Here is a 19,585-nt window from a genome sequence, read left to right on the forward strand (position 1 = left end):
CTTCTTCCAAACTTCCACAGTTACTCATTAAGAAAGAAATAAATAAATAGAATGTATGAAACAAATGGGTCCAATCCAATTCTCAACTTGAAGTCAACTGTGTGTTCTGCATACATACAATTACATCTTTGGTTATGTTCCTTATTCTAGTTGCAGAAACAAAAGAACAATTTCAACATGTTACCCAATTTCAACATGGAATGAAGTGGGTTGAGCTTATAGGTAATTACACTGTTGGTGAAAGGTAGAAGAAGTAACAATCTCCCCTTATCAATGATATATTCTAGTTATGAACCATCTAAACTAACTACGTGATCACAAAATGGTACAAATTTCACTATAATCAGTGAGTGAGAATATATATATATATGTTCCTAATACCATGGCCTAGATTCTGCTACATATAGTGAATACAGATGTATCAATCATATCATCATGTTCTCTTAAAAAATTTACCACCTTTCCTTCCCATGCCAATGCCCATATCAGAAGGGAAAAGGTATTTTGTATCAGGTCTCCATTTCAACTCTTTCAGAGTAGAAAACAAGGTTGCAAGTTCAGGAGAGATATCACTATCCTTTATATTTTTACAGGACTCTACTCTAAGGCACTCTAGCTCCTTCCAATGCTCAATTACGGACTCTATACCTTCTGTTGTAAGCAACGAGCATCCTTCTACGTAAAACAATTTCACCCGCCTGAAAATAGACCAGTAACAACTGTTATGTAAGTAACAAATAATCTCAGTTTATTCACAACACATCCATATAACTTATCCACTAAGGATTGCATAACTTGTTCTTTGATGATAAACAATTCAATGCTGCAAGAAACTAAAGATAAGTTATATGATAAATAATATATGCATAAAGATATCAGTACTGTCAGTACTGTGTTCTTTGATGCTGCAAGAAACCGTACGTTTTAAAATAAAGTGATCCCCGATTGAAGATCACAAAAAGGTAAACTCTAAGATAAACTCTAAAAAGCAATATAAACTCCTGGACCACAAGTTACAAGTACTTATTTTCAACTTCATAAGCTTTAAGATTTCTCTCTATGGACGATGCTAGTAACACAATTATACACCTACACACTACAAAAATTTCATCTATTTGACTTTATTGAAGCGGGAAATGTTTAAAGCAGGAAAACAAAAGTACATTATCCATAATTTAAAAAGTGTCGGTTAAATTTACTATTATAATTCAAAAATTCAAATAAAAAATGCTATGTATGTATGTATGTGTGTATACACACATATATGTATGTATGTATGTATTTAGTTTTATGTTGTCTTATACTATCAGAATTCAGCTAAAATAAATAAATTTTAAAGTAATTATTATAAATACAAATACACGACAACCCATGGTTAAATGACAGTAAAAACTACTATAATTCAAAATTTAAATCAAGATGGGTATATTTTCACAAAAATGTTAACAACATCCTTCCTAATACTGGCAACCCATTTGCAGAACAAGAACTCTTTACACTGCTCAATACATTTTAAATAAATCCTGATTCCTATCTTTGTTTTCTCAATTACAATTTTTTTTTCTTTTAATTAAAAAAGGCAAACCCAAATTTACCAAAGGCCAAATCCATTTGCACATTTACAAATTCAAATTCAAAGTCAAAATTAACCTGAGAAAAAAAGGGGACAAAACTTAGATCCAGTTTCTGAAGTGTTCTTCACATAGTTCTCCAATCAGAATCATAATTCCACTTCAGTTACACATGTTAGCATTTAATGCAAACAATCATTACACTAATTACCGAAATAAAACTGCAATTCTAATTGTAAAAGACTTGAAAACCTAACAAACTGCATCCAAGTTAAAAAGATAAAAGAAGATCCCCAATTACATACATTACCTGCAAACAATAGCCAAGCTCAAGGTGCTATTATCCAACCCCCAGCAATCCTGAAGAACAATATCCCTAGCATTCCTACTCACTGAAAACAGCGCTCCCACGCCATTCCTATCCCTTAACTGGCACTTCTGCAAATGCAACCTTTCAAGGGCTTCACAGCACCCCAAATGCTCCTCCAACCCAGGGCTTCCATCAATCACCTTACACGACTGAACCCTCAAAGTCTTCAAATTTTCGCAGAACGAAAGCCCCGCGAGCCACCCATCATCCATCCTATGATCAACAATCACCAACTCCTCCAACATCACACAGCACTGCCCAATCGCCTTAACCCCATCGAAACTCCCCTCACACCCAACAAGCTCCAACTTCACCAGCCTCCTACACCCCTGCGCCAGAATCGTGAACCCAATATCCGAAACCACGGAATCATAGAACCCTTTCAAACTCCCAACCAATTTCAAAATCTGCAAATTCCGACACGCCGCAACGCCGCGCAAGACGGCGTCATCGCATCGCTGCAGCTCGAGCTCCTGCAGCGTGGCGCACTCGGAACCGACGGTCGAAATCCCGGCCTCGCCGGCACCGGCGACCTCGAGCTTCCGCAGATTGGGGCAGCCGCCGGAGAGCGATCTGAGACCCGCGTCAACGGCCTCACTAGGCAACACATTTTCCACGCGCCACGTGGAATCCACGCGCAGCGAAACCTGCTTGTGACTCACTACAATGTTGGCTAACTCTTGCGGTGAAGCGAACGAACCCGGAACCAAATCGACGTGGTTCAGGTTCGGGAAGCGGTGGGTCAACCGACCCGAGAGCACGAAGTTCCAATCGAGGACCCGCAAGGTCCGGACCAACCGACCCTGGAGGTTCATCCAGCGCTTGCAGACGAGAGAATTGGAGTTTCGCTGCGAATCTGGAAGCTTCTGGAAGATTCTGATGAGAATCTCGTCGGAGAGGAGCAGGGTTCGGTCCATTAGTATCAGCGTGGAATTGGGGATTAGGGTTTTGGATTTGGGGTCGGAGAGGTGCATGGCGAGGACCATAGGGTTGAGTGGTTCAGCTGCTGCTGCTGCTGCGGCGGCGGTGGAGTTGAGCCAGGGATTTAACGGTGGCGGAGGAGTGAAACTAGGGTTGGGTTTGGAGTTGGAGTGAAACGACATCGTTTGGAGGAAGTGGTGGTGGTGTTAAGAAGCTTCGCATTCCCGGTTATCTGTGAAGTGGAGCAGAGTGTTGTTGTTGTTGTGGCGTGTTTGGTGTTCGGCATTGTTTGTGGAGCTTTCTGCTTATAATCTATATCTATATCTTAACAACAACCATTTTTGTTGTGGGTCTCAAAAATTTTTATTATTTTCCAATCATTTTTTCTTTTTTTCTTTTTGTTTCTTCTTCCTGCTTTTCAAACCACTACAGACAAATTTCACCATTCTTCCTCTTTCTATTTCCCTTTTTCTAATTTTTTTCCTTTTTTTTTTCATCACTCAACGTAAATTAAATTTTAGTTTTAATTACTCGGATGGTATCCAATTTCGTTTAAACATGTCAGTTTGTTACCCGCTTTTAAAAATGTGTCAATCTTATTTCAACTTTTGAAAAAATGTCTTAATCAGACATTTTTGAGACAAAAATTACTAAAGTCGTTCACTTAATTCATGACTTTTACTACTAAATTTTAATATAAATATCAATACTTAATTTTGTAAATCATTCTAAATATTAATACAGTTAGTGGTGTTGATAATTTTTTGCTGAGAAAAACCTAATTCAGACATATTTTCAAAAGTTGGGACTCAATTAACACATTTGTAAAAGTTGATATGAAATTGATACATCTAAATAAAAGTAGATACCATCTGACTAATTAAACCTAAATCTTAATATAATAAATGTTTATTATCTTATCAAACACTTCTTCCCCCTCTCTTTTTTTTGTTATAAAGTGGATACTAATTATAATCTCTTTATTTCTTTAATTGATGAATTTACCAATAGTGACATTATAGTTATACCAAATTAATAGATGATAAAAGAGTTTTACATGGTACATATCCATTGAACTCACTTAACTATTTTTCACCATATTTTTATCTCACTACTTTTGTTATTTCTTTTCTATACGTCTTCATACATTCAATTTTTCACCTATATCATTTTGTTCTTTACCATGTAATATAATTATATAATTTCTGAAAAAAAAATTTTGACATCATTATACTGACAATTTTTATAAAGATAAAATAGTCTTAATAAAAAATAATTATTTTTTTAAAGTGAAAAATAATATTAAATAAGTGTATTGTTCATATTATTTCCTAATAGAAATTGAATTACTAATATGATTATGAGTTTAGACGATAATCAACATCCACGAGCTGAGGTACAAAGTTCTAATATATGTATTAACTAAAACATCTTATTGTTTTACAAATATTTTAATATTTTAAAAATTAAAATAAATTCCCAAATAAAATTAAGATTAATATTTTGTTAAATATATTATGTTAGTAAAGCATGACAATATAATATGTTAATTTAATGGTAATTTTGAGAATAAACATTCTTTTATAATAGTGTATCTCTTTCTTGTTCATTATCTTACTAAGACAAAAATATAAAACATAATTTAATTTTTAAGTTAATGTTGAACATTTTTACATTTTAAATTTGGTTTTTTAAATTTTTAACATAATAATCGATTATTTCAATATCAAAATTGAATTCTACCTATATTAATATATAATTAATTATGAATAGTAAATAATTGATTACAGAAGTTATATTAAAATGTTTTTTCTTACTTATAATCAACTATGACTAAGAAATAATTGATTATGTCAATTAGATGTTAACTTTTTGGTAGTTTACAAAATAACTGATGGTACTGATCAATTTAAAAACTTAATTTTAATTCATTGCAGTGACCAATTTAAAAATTATCTTTGTTATCAATAATTTTTTAGTTTATAATTTGATATCTAAATTGGTGACTGTAGTGATTAATTATTTTTTGTCATAACCGTTATTTAAATATTTTCTTATAGTAATATATATATATATATATATATATATATATATATATATATATATATATTTCAAGTTCTATAAAATTTTTAAAAATTTAATAAATAAATTTAAATCAATAACATAGGTGTTAAATTTTTTTTTTTCAGATTTCGTCTAACGTTTGTAAATTTTATGTTATTATCATTAAAATAATAAAGTAATAAATATAAATACTAATTTTCAATTTTATTAAAAAATTGTTAATTTGTAGTGTATATCCATTGAATTATATTGGTATCATTGTTATAAAAATGAGATTTCCAAATTTTTGTAAGTTTTTTTTTGTTTGTTGAAAAAATTGAATTATATAAGTATAACTAATTATTTAAATTAATTTTGTATATAAATGTTTTACGTAATTAAGCATTGAAGATGAATTAGTGAAAAATATTATTTTTGTAAAATAGTATTTTTAATACAAATAAATTATAAAATATAATTAATATCAACACAAAATACGTATATTTTATTATCAATAAGTTACAAAAGACATCTTAAATTTTGAAGTTTTATTATAAATTAAATTAATAATTTTATTGTATTTAAAATATATAAAACAAAGTCTTAATATTTATTATAATTATAAATTTATTTAATCCTCAAATTAAATATTACAAAAATTTGCAAAATATTAGCTTTTTTAATTAATCAAATTCGTTAATTTTTCTTCTTTTTATTTAAACAATGTGACCAGAATTCGATTTTTCTAAAATAAAATTTCTATCTTTATTTTTCCATAGAGAAAGTCAAACACACGTGTCTAAATTCATATTCTCTAGAAACCGAATTCTAGCTTTGTATTATAACATGTGTTAACTTTTTGTTAAATGTGTTATGTGGGCATTTTTGGGTGCAAAATGTGACATCTACGAAGAAAATTTCGTCACTACTTTATAGCCACTTTCTAAGTCAAAAGGATAATAAATATGTACCATATATAGCACTAACCATTATCATGATATATATATATATATATATATATATATAATTTTATTTTTTTAGATATAACCTTTAATTCTCCTTATACTTATACTTGTAATCAAAGTCTGCATTATCATTTATAAACACAGTCATATTCTATAAAGGAATAAAAAATAAAATAGGCATGATATAAATTGACAATAAGATTAATATCGAGAAATCTATTTAATAAAAATAAATTTTTAATAAACGAAACATCACATAATTATAAAAAAATATAGAGCACGAGACAAAAGTATGAAAAGGATTTACTTTTACAGTCATTCACAAGATATACTAGAAAATAAGTCTAAGACACACTACAATATCATAGATAGAGTTTGAAACAATGTCATGAAGAGAGTTTGAAATTGATATCAAATTAAACTTGAAATTCGTTCACATAGCAAACAAAACAACAAAGGCCACAAGGCCCCAAAATATGCTCTAAGGAGCAAGGTCCAACCCACGCCTAAACTACAACATTCCCATCAACATCATCCTGATGACCACCAGGGGTTTTCTACCTCTGTTCACACCAATTTATTAGTGATCATTGCAAAAGAAAAAATCACGCAAGAAAACATACACAAGCAAAAGGTAAGCTAGAGTAAAAAGAAATTTTGAACATGTTATAGCAAGCAAATAATTAAAACAAATTTTTAAGCAGACAAAGCAGTAGACACTCAAACATGTGATAGCAAACAAACTAGAGGACTCTATGACTCAATTATCCGACTTATACGCTTGATATAGAATTCTAAAGAAAACATATGCCTGTGTTGGTTTCTAAACTCTGTAGAGTTTAGACACAAGGGGTTATCACCCAACCACACCCCAAGATTAATCCCATGATCATTTAAGGCCATTATCATGCCGAAGATTAAGACCTTTTGGCACTCTCACCACATAAATAGTTCTACTTTACCTGAGTGTGAATAATTATTAGAGTTCAGGATACCTTCCTTTATCTAGACATTGCCTATATCAAGATATACACTAACCACACCATCTCCAAGAGTTTCCCATGAAGCTCTTTTACCAACAACATTCTACATGTCATCTCAAGCATTATAATCTCATGCCAACGTCTGACAACCAACCAATTCATATTGCATTTCATACCCATCACGTGAATATCACATGAAGCATACATCATCACAATTTCATGTTTTTAAGAGTAATTAAATCAATCCACAAGTGAAAATAGAGAGTTCAAACCAATATGCCTCATTCTTGCTCAACCTAAGAGGTCTCACTCAGGCAAAAGGGACTCTTTCGCTCAAGTGAGTCCATCTCGCCTAGGCGAGAGCTCGAGCAGTGGGACAATGAGGTTTCTGTGATTTCTCTCTTAGACGAGACCTCCTTGCCTTAGCGAGATTACTCTCGCTCAAAACTGGAGCTTGTCGCCTGAGCGACAACTCGAGCAGAAACCTTGGAGAGTTTCTGATACTCTCGCTTGGGCGAAACTTGCTCGCCTGGGCGAAAACACCAGTTTTTCTCCACTATTCACGTATGCAAGCCAGATTCAAACAATATCAAGCAATACCCAGTTTATTTTCATACGCACACAAACATCAAACATGCATCTCAACCACGAAACAGAATTGAAACACACAATATGCATAAAAAATGCGAATAAATCTAGCTCCCATTTCCTGGACAGATGTTACCAAAGAGAACAAACCCATAGAAGAGCACCACAGTTCCATTGTAACTTACGAAGCTGGCACGAAGGAACAAAAATGACAAAACTGAGACCCTAGCAGAGCTTAAAGCGGAACCAGAGCTTCTAAACAAAAAAGGAACAAAAAGGGGACATTAGCTTAGAGTTTTTCTTACGCAGAGGTAGAGTTTGATTAACTCAAAGGAGGAACTAATTGTGTCTTAGCAAAGCTTCTACTCAAAAGATGGAGGAGGGAGGGAAATTGTTTTGCGAAAAGAAAGCAGAATGAAAAGTTTAGTGGCTGAAAAGAGTTTTGGGATACTAAGTGGGTTGACCTTGGATCCAACTCAAAAGACCAAGCCCTATACATATAAGACAAAGAAAAGGGCCTTACAAATATATCATAAAATTATAAACATTTTCATCAAACCAATTTATTCTATATAATCAATTTTCAAAATTATAAATATACAAGTGAACCAAAATATAAAAGATGCATCATGTTTCTTGAAATATTCATATATGTTCTAGATATTCTAATATAAAAGTAAACTCACTATAAAAGTAAGTTCGTTACACAAAAATTGTACACTGAAGTTACGTGTTTTAGTAGTGTAAGAATTTCATCTTTAGTTTCTTTGTAATTTGAAGTTTTAATTTATTTAATTCAGATCGTGAGTTAAGTCAATATATTTCTATTAAATCATAAATCTTTTATTTAGTTCATCTATAAATAACATAAAATAGTAAATATAAAAAACAAAAACAAGACACGTGCATAAGTTAAAAACTTTAAAAGAATATTGAGTGGAGAACGAAATTATGAGAAATTGGGACACTGGAAAGGAATAATTTGAGACAAATTTTTGGAATGGAGGATTTTGGAAAATATGCAAAAGGAAAAGACCAGACTTTTCGCGAAATCGAGAATGGAGAAAATGTCTCCTTTGAATATCGATGACTAACATCCGTGAATAAACAACCACAATATCCTTATCAACGAAATTTACCAATAAATAATTGGTCCACAATTATACAACTTACTAATCAACAAAAATTTCCACTAATAAATAAAACATCAAAATTCATCGATAATTTTTCTTAATAATTGCATCTTATTATCCTTCACTAAATTTTTATCAATAAATTTAATATTTTTAATAATACAAAAAATCAATAAATTTAATATTTCTAATAATACAAAAGTGATAAAAATGTTAATTAATTAACACCAATCTTAATTATAAATAACATAAAAATTATAGAATAAAATGAACTTATTCTAAATTAGAATCTATTTAGATAACAGTTGTTTGTATGCAACTGCCTCTAACTAGTAGTATCTGATAAAAATAATAAAAATTAAAAATAGAATCATCAGAAGAAGAAAAAAGATGAATGACTTGAGAGAGAAAAGAAAAGACATGCAAATTGGAAAAGGGAGAAAAAATAATGGGGAAATCAAAAGTGGAAGGAAAACAGAAAGCGAGGTAATGGGCTTGGCCCAATGACCTTACATTTGCATCGCTTCTAATATAAAGAGTGAAAAATAATACTTTTGAGATGGTCATTTCTTTCTACACCTCCATAATTTTAACCGCCTCCATATATTTTTAATTTTAAAATATATAATTTAAAATATAAAGAATGTATTTTAAATTGTATATTCTTGAATATAAAATAAAAAGTATATTTTAGATTGCATTATAATAAATTTAATTTTAGATTGTGTACAAAAACTTTTGTATTCTAGATTGAATATTATATATATATATATATATATATATATATATATATATATATATATATATTTAAATATAAAAATTTACATTTTCAACTGCGCAATTTATGGTAATGCGGGAAGAAATTGCCAAGAATGATTGGTGGGTTTATAAGAAGAGTGACGAGAACTACAAAATTTTCCATTTTCCATTTTCTTTTGTCAACTTAGATTTTTTTTTTCCCCCTCTAACACTGTTGTTTTTAGACAATAGAAAAATGTGAGATCACGAACACCAATATTGTGTAATAACTAATTTCTGACCAAAATTTTTCGAAGGAAACAAAATGCCTAATTTTGTTACAAAGTCAAACACATATAGTGGAATAAAAATATTACTACCCATCCACACGATCCACTCCACTCCAGTCATAAAATTTATTTTAAAAGTTCTGAAAAAATAAATGTTTTTTATTGTATTAAACAAACAAACTCATAATAATGGTTTATTCCTCAATTATATATCCTTTGTCACATTTCAACAGTATATATATATATATATATATATATATATATATATATATATATACACACACACACACAAAGTATTAAAGATGAAAAAAGAGTACATTAACTAAGACGTTTGAATTCCATAATATACGTGCAAGCATTTTTGCATGGCGTGGAGACATGTACGTATTCAACGTTCTTCGTACTAATTAACGTGCTTGCAACTTCTAATGAACCTCTTTATTCTATCATATATATATATATAGAGAGAGAGAGAATAATATTCCTCAAAAAGAGTACGAAAACCATACACACTAATTCTTCAATGGAGAAACCGTTCCACAGTTCTTCTTGCCGCAACCACCACCACACGGTGGTGCCACCATCACCACGGCTGGTCCGAAGTCGAAGCGGCAATGGCTCTGCCACCACAGCTATGACTACTCCGGAGAGAAGTTCACGTAGGTTCAGCTCTAGTGAAAGATTCACCATCACTACTATCCAACGTTCAAAGTCAACATCAAGAACAAGAACACCCAACAACAATGAAGGGAACAACATCATCAACCTAACGTTAACAACATCCATTCCCAACAAGCAAACAAGTACAAGGCTTCAAGACAAGAAAAATAAAGATGACACCTTTGCCAACAGTGTTGGAGCTTCAAAGAGGACTTCGTCTCCTTCTGCGTGGGCGCTTTCGCCAGGAAGATGGTCATTCGGATCTCCGATATGGCCACAACCGATGACGAAAGCGCCTCTTAGAAGTAGTAGTAGTAGTGTTGGTGGTAGTGTTAATAAAGTTTTGAAGTACTTCAAGCAAAAGAAAGTGTCACCGATGCAAGAGGAAGAGTACCATCAGTTTAGGGTTTTGCATAACAGACTTTTGCAATGGAGGTTTATCAATGCTAGATCTAACGTTGCCATGGCTAATGTCAAGAATATGACCGAGGTATGTTGTTTCTGTGGTTCTGTATATATAGATATAGAAATAATATATACATTTTATCAACAAATTTATCAGAGTTAAATATGATTTGCTCCCTTAACTTTAAGTGAAAATTAGAATTAATTTTTTTTTTTTCAAAACTTTGACCTAATTTAGTCCTTCAATTCTAAAAATGTATGTATTTAATCATTTTAATCAAATGTTGTTAAGTTTATTTAGCGTTTCATGATAATATTTGAGTTAACATTAAAACGAAAATATGTCAACGATGTAACCAACTCAAATACTATCATAAAATAAAATGCGTTTGAAACATTAGATAAACTTAATAAAATTGATCAAAAATTTTGAACAATTTGTCCTGATGAACTGACAAAAACATATTTAACCCAATTTATTAACATAAGTTTGGCTGATAGAAAAAAAAATGATAATATATATTAACAACCTTGTGTTTAATTAATTTATTTATTTCCGATGATATATTCTATTCTTGTGCATTATTTCAGATACAATTGTTTGCTGTATGTGTTGGAATTGTGAAACTGAGAAAGATAAGAACAGAAAAAAGAGTTGAATTGCGAAAGGTGAAAAATGTGATGAAGCTTTATAAAATTCTGAATGGACAACTCTATCTTCTCAGTGAATGGGCACAATTAGAGAGAAGAAATCAAGAATCTGTTGCCAAATTGACAAGAAAATTGTTAGCATTCTCCAACTTAATCCCTTTAACCTACCTTAAGGTAATGTTCTTTATCATATATCACACACTAATAATAATAATCATGTTTAATCATGTTTTTGTTTTCTAAAATTTAGAACAATTTTGGTCGTAATATTGAAGTTTAAATTTTTCTTCTATTTGATTTTCTTGACAGGTGGACACAGAATCTATCTCTGATGCACTGAATTCAGCCATTGTAGTAATAGAGAATATGAAACCATTAATCACAAAATACCAGACAAAGGTACATATTTGTTTCATATTATTGCCTTACTTTTTATTCAAGAAATAAAATAAACCAAATAGATAATTAAAAAAATATTGGAAAATTAATTATACAACTTGTATAATTTATTTCAGCAGGTTGAAAGGATTCTTTATCAAATTACAGAACTAACCACAACCCTAAAAGAGGAAGAAGAGTACTTAGAAGAACTTCTCACCCTTCTTCCAATTATTTCTACTTCATTGGTAAGCCATGCACACTGCTAATCACTTTTTCTTTCTTCATTATATTAGAATCACATTAGTGGGTGAATCTTACAAATTAGTTTTATAAGATCAAATTAGATTAATTTTACTTTTTTAAATTTATTTTAATAAAAATTATTATTTGTTAAATCTATTATATTATTGTTATTAAATTGTTATTAGATCATCTATTAATATTTATTTCATACTCGTCAAATATATAAATTGTAATCGCGAACCTCACGTTATAAACTAATTTAAAAAAATTAAATTTGATTTAATTATGAGAGATTACAAATATAAATAAAGACAATATTCAATATAAAAAACTTGTCTTTTTCTTATCAGTTCTCATGTCTAATCTTTTGAATTAAAGAAAATAAATAATAATTTGATTGATTTCACATACCACAGGAGACTGAGAAAAGCATTGGAGTGCAGCTTATTCAAACAGTGACGGAGTCCAATACCACAAATTATTTCCATGGCATTGCTTAATGAGGTTTCACTACACATATTCAAGGACCAATATATATTTTCTTTTCCTTGTACTTTTATTTTTATTTTTCATTTTATGTATTTACTTTTAAGGACCAATATATATTTCTTTTCCTTGTACTTTTATTTTTATTTTTCATTTTATGTATTTACTTTTTATTACAAAACTTAATATATACTGTATTTTTTTTTTTATGAAAACCAATGCTAATACTTAGAAGTCATGTTGATAAACTGTAATGATTGTTTTTAATTTCTAGTAAACTTTGCTTTATTTTTAGTTTTGAAAAATATTCACTTCTTCTCAATGACAACTTAAGTATGTTTAGTATGACAACTTGAAAATTAAATGAATACCTTTTTTTTAATTCATTATAAAATGTCATAAGGAAACTAATAAATAAACATATTGAAAATAGATTGAAGGTAGAGGAAACAATTTTAATTTTCAATCTATTTATCAATGTCTTTCTTCAATCATCCATAGGTGAAACAAGTTAAGTTAATATTTGATAATTTAAGGAAACTATTCCATTACAGTAAAACAAAAAAAAATCCCCATATTTGCCTTTCTTTTTGAACTTTTTATGTGATAACCGTGGATGTTTTTAACGAAATTAAAAATACTTAGAAACTAGGACATTAAAATTATAGAAAAATAAATAGACCGAAAATGTAATTTTATAAAATGCAATGATCAAAATTATAATTGGGACTAAATATTTTAATTTGTAAAACAATGGTCTTTAAAATTATACTTGCAACTTTTTAAAAGTATATTTTATTACATAAAACAATTGAATTTTTTAAAATATAGTGTAAACATAATTATATTATATTAATTTTTTTATGGATTAGGGATATCATCTCACTCGAGTTAAAATATGCATATTTGTCTTTAAGGGTCTCATTTAAGTTTATGCATAATTGTCTATTATGCCTCTTACATTAATAATAATTTTTTTTTTCTTTTTTCTCCCATTAGCATAATATAAAAACAACCAATGTGTTCGTATTGTAACCCGCATAATCAATTCAAACTATTTTTTAAACATGCAATTCAAGAAAAAAAAATTGAATCAACCAATTTTTAACTATATTCTAGATTAAGAAATTTGGTTTCAAATTATTTAATTAATCTTACTCGAACTTTGTAGTCTAATTATGCAAGCTTGCGAACTACCCTGCAATGTTGTGATTGAATTTGAGAGGACTAACTCCCAAACAAGACCAAACATTAGGATTTAATCGTGTAAGGTAAATATTATATTGTTTTTCTGGTGCTGCAATAAACAATTTAACATTTAACTACCTTACCTTTTACTTATAATGTTGCCATAACTTGTAGGGCAAGAAGATGAGAAAATGTCATAATGTTGCCATGACTTGTAGGGAAAGAAGATGAGAAATGTCATGACCAAGTCAAAAGTTGTTATTGAAGATGTTTGAATTTTGATTATATTTGTTTGGTGTTTTTGGTCTTAAGCATGTTTTGTGTTTGTTTTTAGACCGACACTTTAGTATTTGGTTGTGTTTATTTAGACTTTTAAATTGTGAACACATTAAGATTTTGATATTTAGTTTGGTGTATATTTGGACTATTGTTAAGATATTTTGAGGCTTTCATGCCTTTGTTAGAATGTGAAACTGTTGTTATATAATCTAAAAGGTTTAAAAGTTTGATGTTGTAAAAAATGTTGGCATATAATATATATATATATATATATATATATATATATATATATATATATATATATATATATATATATATATATATATTTGTATATTCTAGTTTGATAGATTTTAATTTAAAAACAAAACTTTCACTATGTATATCTTTGGATATATATATTGGTATATTTTTCTATTTAGTAACTGAAATATTATTTTTTTATTTAGAAGTCATATGATTTGTAATCACATTATTTATAAACAAAGAGACACATCCAAGACTAAGACACTGATTTTTTGAGTTGAAGTATTGTTAACCTTGAATTAGGTTATATATATATATATATATATATATATATATATATATATATATATATTGATATATTCTAGTTTGATAGATTTTAATCTAAAACAAAACCTTATAATAAATAATTTGCCTTCATTTTATGTTAAGTTTTCAAGCTTTCCCTAGGAAAAGTGAGCAAAAGTCACTGAATCTGTGAATAGAGCATCATCTTTCAAGAAACTTACATGGCCAACAAAAGAAGAAGTCAAGAGTAGTTTGACTTAAATAATGTGTGAACTCAATTGAAGTTGGCACTAGAGAGCAGAGGTGTGGTTTATGTGTGACCCACAAGGCCAATGTAACACAGAGAACTCAACTCAAAGCAAAGGTGCAAGAAAGTTATTCTCTAGCAAGCAAAATTTCAAACTACATGTCATTGTTTTTGGATATTAACAAGGGTAACAGCAACACCCTATAAAACTTGCAGTTCCAAACCAGTATGCTCATGGTTCTTGTCAGAAGAAGAAGAGGTTTCAGGATTGTCCTTGTTATCACTAGACTTCATCTCTTGAATGGGAGGAGGAGCACTTACAATGGTTGTCCCTGAGAAAGCATTGTCAGAGAGCCTTCCCTGCATCTCCCTATGCTCTTGACACAAGGCACACCAGTGCATGCAGCAGTGTACACAACATGGATCACAAGGTGAGTTCTGCAGACATCAAAACAACTAACTTCTGAGAAAATCTTAAAACCAAAACAATGTTTATGCTCTGGGGAAAACATAGAACCAAAAGAAGACAAAATTATTAGAATGTTAGTTGTTTGTTCGGTTTAACTTAGTTTGAAGAGAGACAAATGCATTGTTTGCCAACTTCACCAGCGATTGTTAGGGAAAAATTGATTATTTGCCTGGAATAATCTTTTCCAAACATAAACTACATGTTACTATGTAACACTAACACAAGTATCACAAATGCGCTGTATATATAGAATTTTATCATTCCACAAAAACATGGTTTTTCAAACTGCGTGGCTGGTTGAAGATTGCTGACATTTGACACTAAAATTGTGTCCATAAGGTTTTCATTGTTAAATTACACACCATCAAGCACATCTGTGTTTCTCTATCAACCAATGTTGTTCAAAATATGCATGTAGAAAGGTCTTATAGCATCATATTTTTTGTTCACTTAGGCAAGGCTTGGGAATTGAACAAATCTGCTACAGAATGGAAATTGTTTCCAGCATCTAATGAATTCTACATTGCAAATCTGCAATATTTTCTCAGCAGATGAACATTTAATACATACCACTCCATCTTTTATGCTTACTTGTTCGATTGGAAAATACATTATTCAACACATACCTTCAAGTGATACTTCTTCTGTAAGTTTTGCCGAACCTGACCAGTGTAAATGCCACACATCCACCAGGTAAAAAACAAGCCTTCAAGAATGAGAAATGATGTCCCTGGATCAATGTAACCACTGAACATTGCAGTTGCGCTTGCCAGAGCAATGCCACCCTCGATGAAAATAGCATGACAAACGCATGGTCCAGTCCAAGGAGTTTCTTCATGCAAGCTTTCTACATTGCGCCCAAATAATACACAAGGACAAAACAGCCCTGTCAAGCCTGCAATGAACGCTAAATAGCATAACAACCACAACTTTCTCCTTACTCATTGCAACTATCAATGCTTCTAATAATATAGCCATTTAAGTAACTCCTTCATATTCAAGTGCTCAGTATGTTCACTCTCAAAACTTAACATATTATTAAATATGAAGAAATTTCGATAGTAAGGATGGATTAATGGCCAAAGGAATCATATGACACTAGGTTAGTTTTAGTTTCACTAGAGAAAATTTGACTAGTTTGAAATAGATTATAGATAACACCCTGACTCCAGCAAAATTTGACAGCTTGGTCATGCATTAACTTACAATTTTCCCTATCTTCAGCACATCCAAAGATCCCAGTCATCCAAGCTTCATCAGCAGGAGGTGTATAGCTTTCAGGTAATGGCTGCCCACATTCCAGGCACTTGTGAACAGCCAACTGCAAGGGATTAAACACCATAAACAAATAGCTATTCACTAACGTGTATTAAAACTCATCAAACAAAGTACAAGCAAAATCTTTTCAAATTTTCATTTTTGTTTTCTCTTGTAATGTTTCAACAAATTTCACATGGTTTTTACCACATCCTTTCTCCCTAGGATAAGATGCAAGAGGAATACTAACCCTTGTTTCGAATTCTAAAATTTTAGAATTTCAACCATCCTTATAGTTGAGATCGCACATCAATTAGATATATGACAAAATATAAGTGGGTCAAAATTTCCAATAATGATATACACAGTAATTTTGGCTTTTACTTGGAGCCTTGCTTCAATTTTCAAATGGGTAAAAGTTCCAAACCAGTGATTCAAAACACGCAAACACAGATTCAGGACAAACAATATGCAAATCTACTTCACAATTCACATTCCCAACACGCATTATGACATAACAACATTATGTGTGAACAGAATGTAAACTGATTATATGACATTTTCAATCGAGCATCTACAACCTGATCTCCCCACCCAATTTCACATTCCACGTCTCCATCTCCAAAAATGCAAACGCACACAACACCAGACCACTCCGCTGCTTTCTTCATTCACACGACTAGTATTCATGAATAAGCAAAACTACACTAATATTGCACCTAAAAACCCTTCAACAAGGTTTGCTCGTGAATATTGGGAGATTTTATAAAAAAGTTTGCTAGTGCAAATTTTCAGCCAAAACATCAAGGCTTCTGTGGTCTCTGTGATCACAATTGCGACTACACCAGCCCACATTAACAAGGTTTTCTCATGAATATCTCTATTAGTATATCTGAATAAGGATTTGCTACCACGATTTGGTCAAACCACAAAGGTTTTTAGAGTGTCCACAACCACAATTGCGACAAAATCAACCCACATTGTTCACAATTTCCCGAAATATTGAGGATCATGTCAAAATCAAGACAGCCACTGCAATTTAAGACCATGTCGTTGCCAATTCTACAATCTGACAACAACCCAGAATCCAAAACAAAAGAAAAACAGAAAATTTCCTCAATGAATTCAAGAAAAAAACAAAAAACAAAAGACAATGCGGTATGAATCCAAACCTGAGGGACCTCAATTGGCTGATTCAGTTCACCAGGCGTGATATCTTCCAAAGGAACTTGATCCTTCGTCAGCTTCACGTACTGCGATTCTGTCCTTTCCCCCATCTGATCTCAAAATACAAACCAGAAGACTCACAAAGAACAATGATGAATTAGAGGAAAATGCCTGTGTTGCAATGTTATGATAAATAGAGAAAATTCAGAAATGTAACTTCACAGTTTAAGAGATCTAAGGAATTTGGGACATGAAAGGAATTGGATAATCCGAACCAAGAAAATTAATCAAGAGTTATTTATAAATTGTTTTATACATTTTAATTATTTATTAAAGATGTAGTAGTTCATTGTGTAAAAGAAGTTAAAATTACAAAATAATATAATTTTGTTACTACTTTCGAAAAGAATTCAGTACCCCAGTGTGCAAGAATTAAAAGAACATAATTGTTAAATATGAAAAAAAAAATAATGATAAAAATCCATGTGATTAAATCTTTTCATTATTAACTGTAAGGGGAAATGAGAACCGTGACAACTGTGGTTAATTTCATGTTCACGCTTAATATTATATATTTTTTTAATGAATAAACCTTTATAAATAAATGATTTTTCTTTTTATAATTTCCCCACTCTTATATAAATCTCATTTAGCATCCTCGTGGCATAATAGAGTAATTTCTACATATTTTCAGTATTATTGATTCTTGACCCTAAAATTAATGTAAAAAGCTTTCAACTTCTATCATGGAATAATATCTTTATCTATTTGGTTTGGTCTATCATTAAAATCTAGACATCTTATCATTAAATTGTTATTCTAATGATAAACTTTTTCTACATGATAAATTTTATGTTAAAATATCTTATTTTCGTTTTTGAGTTGAGTTAATTTTGTTATAATAATTCTTTTATGGATTAGTTCATCTTTATATCTTTGATCCAATTTAGTCTCTTAACTTTAATTTGTATAGATTTAATCTATTTAACCAAATTTTGTTAAGTTTATCTAAGGTTTTAAACGCATCTTATGATAACATTTGAATTATTTACACAGTTTGATACATTTTACTTTCAACGTTATCTAGAAAGTATCATGAAACATGTTTGAAACATTTAATAAATTTAATAAAATTTGGTTAAAATGATTAAATCCGCAGTTATAAAGTTGGGGGACTAAATTAGGCCGACCATAATTTTGAGAAGGGACTAATTATAATCTTGAGAAGACCAACAACTTATTTAATCCTTCTTTTATTCAAAAAGAACTCAATTTTAATCAATTTTGTTCGATTTGATTGTCTTTTACTAACATCGTTCAAATAATTAACCATAATAACCGATGATATTGATGTGTCATTTTGTAATTTTTTGTTTAGTTTTTAGTTTTTTAATTTTTATATTTTTTTTAATTTCTGAAAAAATTTCCAACCATCGATGTGTCAGAGTTCATGTTTAATATTGAAATTATTTTTAATTTATTTTTTAAAGATTTTAATTTTAAAATTTTAGATAAATATTGTTAATTCCCATCTTTAAATTTTAAATTAATTGTAACTTAAACAAAAAATATTTAACAAATACTAAATTTTAATAAAAATACCATTATAACATTTATAAAAAAGTTAAATTTGATCTTTTTCAGAAAAAATTTCTTTACTTTAAAAAAAATTGAAACTAAAATGAAAAAGAAGTAAGAATCAAAACAAATATAAAACATTAATTTTAATATCTCACACATGACTCAATTGACACTACACTTTTTTTTTCAAAATTAAAAATAAAATTAAAAATTTTAAAAAAATTAAAGAAAAACCAACCATGACTCTAGCCACCTTTCACATTAATTATTTAAATATTGTTAAATAAAAAAAATTAAATAAAACTAAGATCAGATAGAAAAAAAATGTATTAAAAATAATTTGAGACTATTGAAAAAACAAATTAGATGAAATGTATTTTAACCTAACTTTTATTATAATTTGAAAAAATATTTTTACTTTCACCGGCTTTTAATATTCCT

At 29.9% G+C, this 19,585-nt stretch overlaps 3 protein-coding genes across 4 annotated transcripts; 1 reads left to right on the forward strand and 2 right to left on the reverse strand.

The window, feature by feature from the left end:
* Positions 1 to 54: 54 nt before the first annotated feature.
* LOC114162125 (F-box protein At5g07670-like) lies at positions 55 to 3,179 on the reverse strand. 2 transcript variants are annotated; one of them, XM_028045910.1, is made up of 2 exons: positions 1,882 to 3,175; positions 55 to 698 (listed from the first exon to the last, which is right to left on the reverse strand). In XM_028045910.1, exons 1-2 carry the CDS (start codon positions 3,042 to 3,044, stop codon positions 434 to 436), a joined length of 1,428 nt encoding a protein of 475 aa, XP_027901711.1. In that variant the 5' UTR covers positions 3,045 to 3,175; the 3' UTR covers positions 55 to 433. The 2 variants fall into 2 exon arrangements, with proteins under 2 accessions (XP_027901711.1, XP_027901719.1); XM_028045918.1 differs by having other exon boundaries at positions 585 to 698; positions 1,877 to 3,179.
* A 6,934-nt stretch (positions 3,180 to 10,113) lies between these two features.
* LOC114164341 (QWRF motif-containing protein 7) lies at positions 10,114 to 12,533 on the forward strand. The gene is made up of 5 exons (XM_028048978.1): positions 10,114 to 10,752; positions 11,259 to 11,492; positions 11,628 to 11,717; positions 11,834 to 11,944; positions 12,359 to 12,533. The coding sequence occupies exons 1-5, from the start codon at positions 10,126 to 10,128 to the stop codon at positions 12,440 to 12,442; spliced, it is 1,146 nt and encodes a 381-aa protein (XP_027904779.1). The 5' UTR covers positions 10,114 to 10,125; the 3' UTR covers positions 12,443 to 12,533.
* A 2,078-nt stretch (positions 12,534 to 14,611) lies between these two features.
* LOC114178215 (cell number regulator 6-like) lies at positions 14,612 to 17,847 on the reverse strand. The gene is made up of 4 exons (XM_028064000.1): positions 17,569 to 17,847; positions 16,346 to 16,460; positions 15,766 to 16,034; positions 14,612 to 15,108 (listed from the first exon to the last, which is right to left on the reverse strand). Exons 1-4 carry the CDS (start codon positions 17,671 to 17,673, stop codon positions 14,872 to 14,874), a joined length of 726 nt encoding a protein of 241 aa, XP_027919801.1. The 5' UTR covers positions 17,674 to 17,847; the 3' UTR covers positions 14,612 to 14,871.
* Between the last annotated feature and the right edge of the window lie 1,738 nt (positions 17,848 to 19,585).

The sequence above is a fragment of the Vigna unguiculata genome, chromosome 1 (assembly GCF_004118075.2).
Source record: "Vigna unguiculata cultivar IT97K-499-35 chromosome 1, ASM411807v1, whole genome shotgun sequence".
NCBI classification, from domain to species: domain Eukaryota; kingdom Viridiplantae; phylum Streptophyta; class Magnoliopsida; order Fabales; family Fabaceae; genus Vigna; species Vigna unguiculata.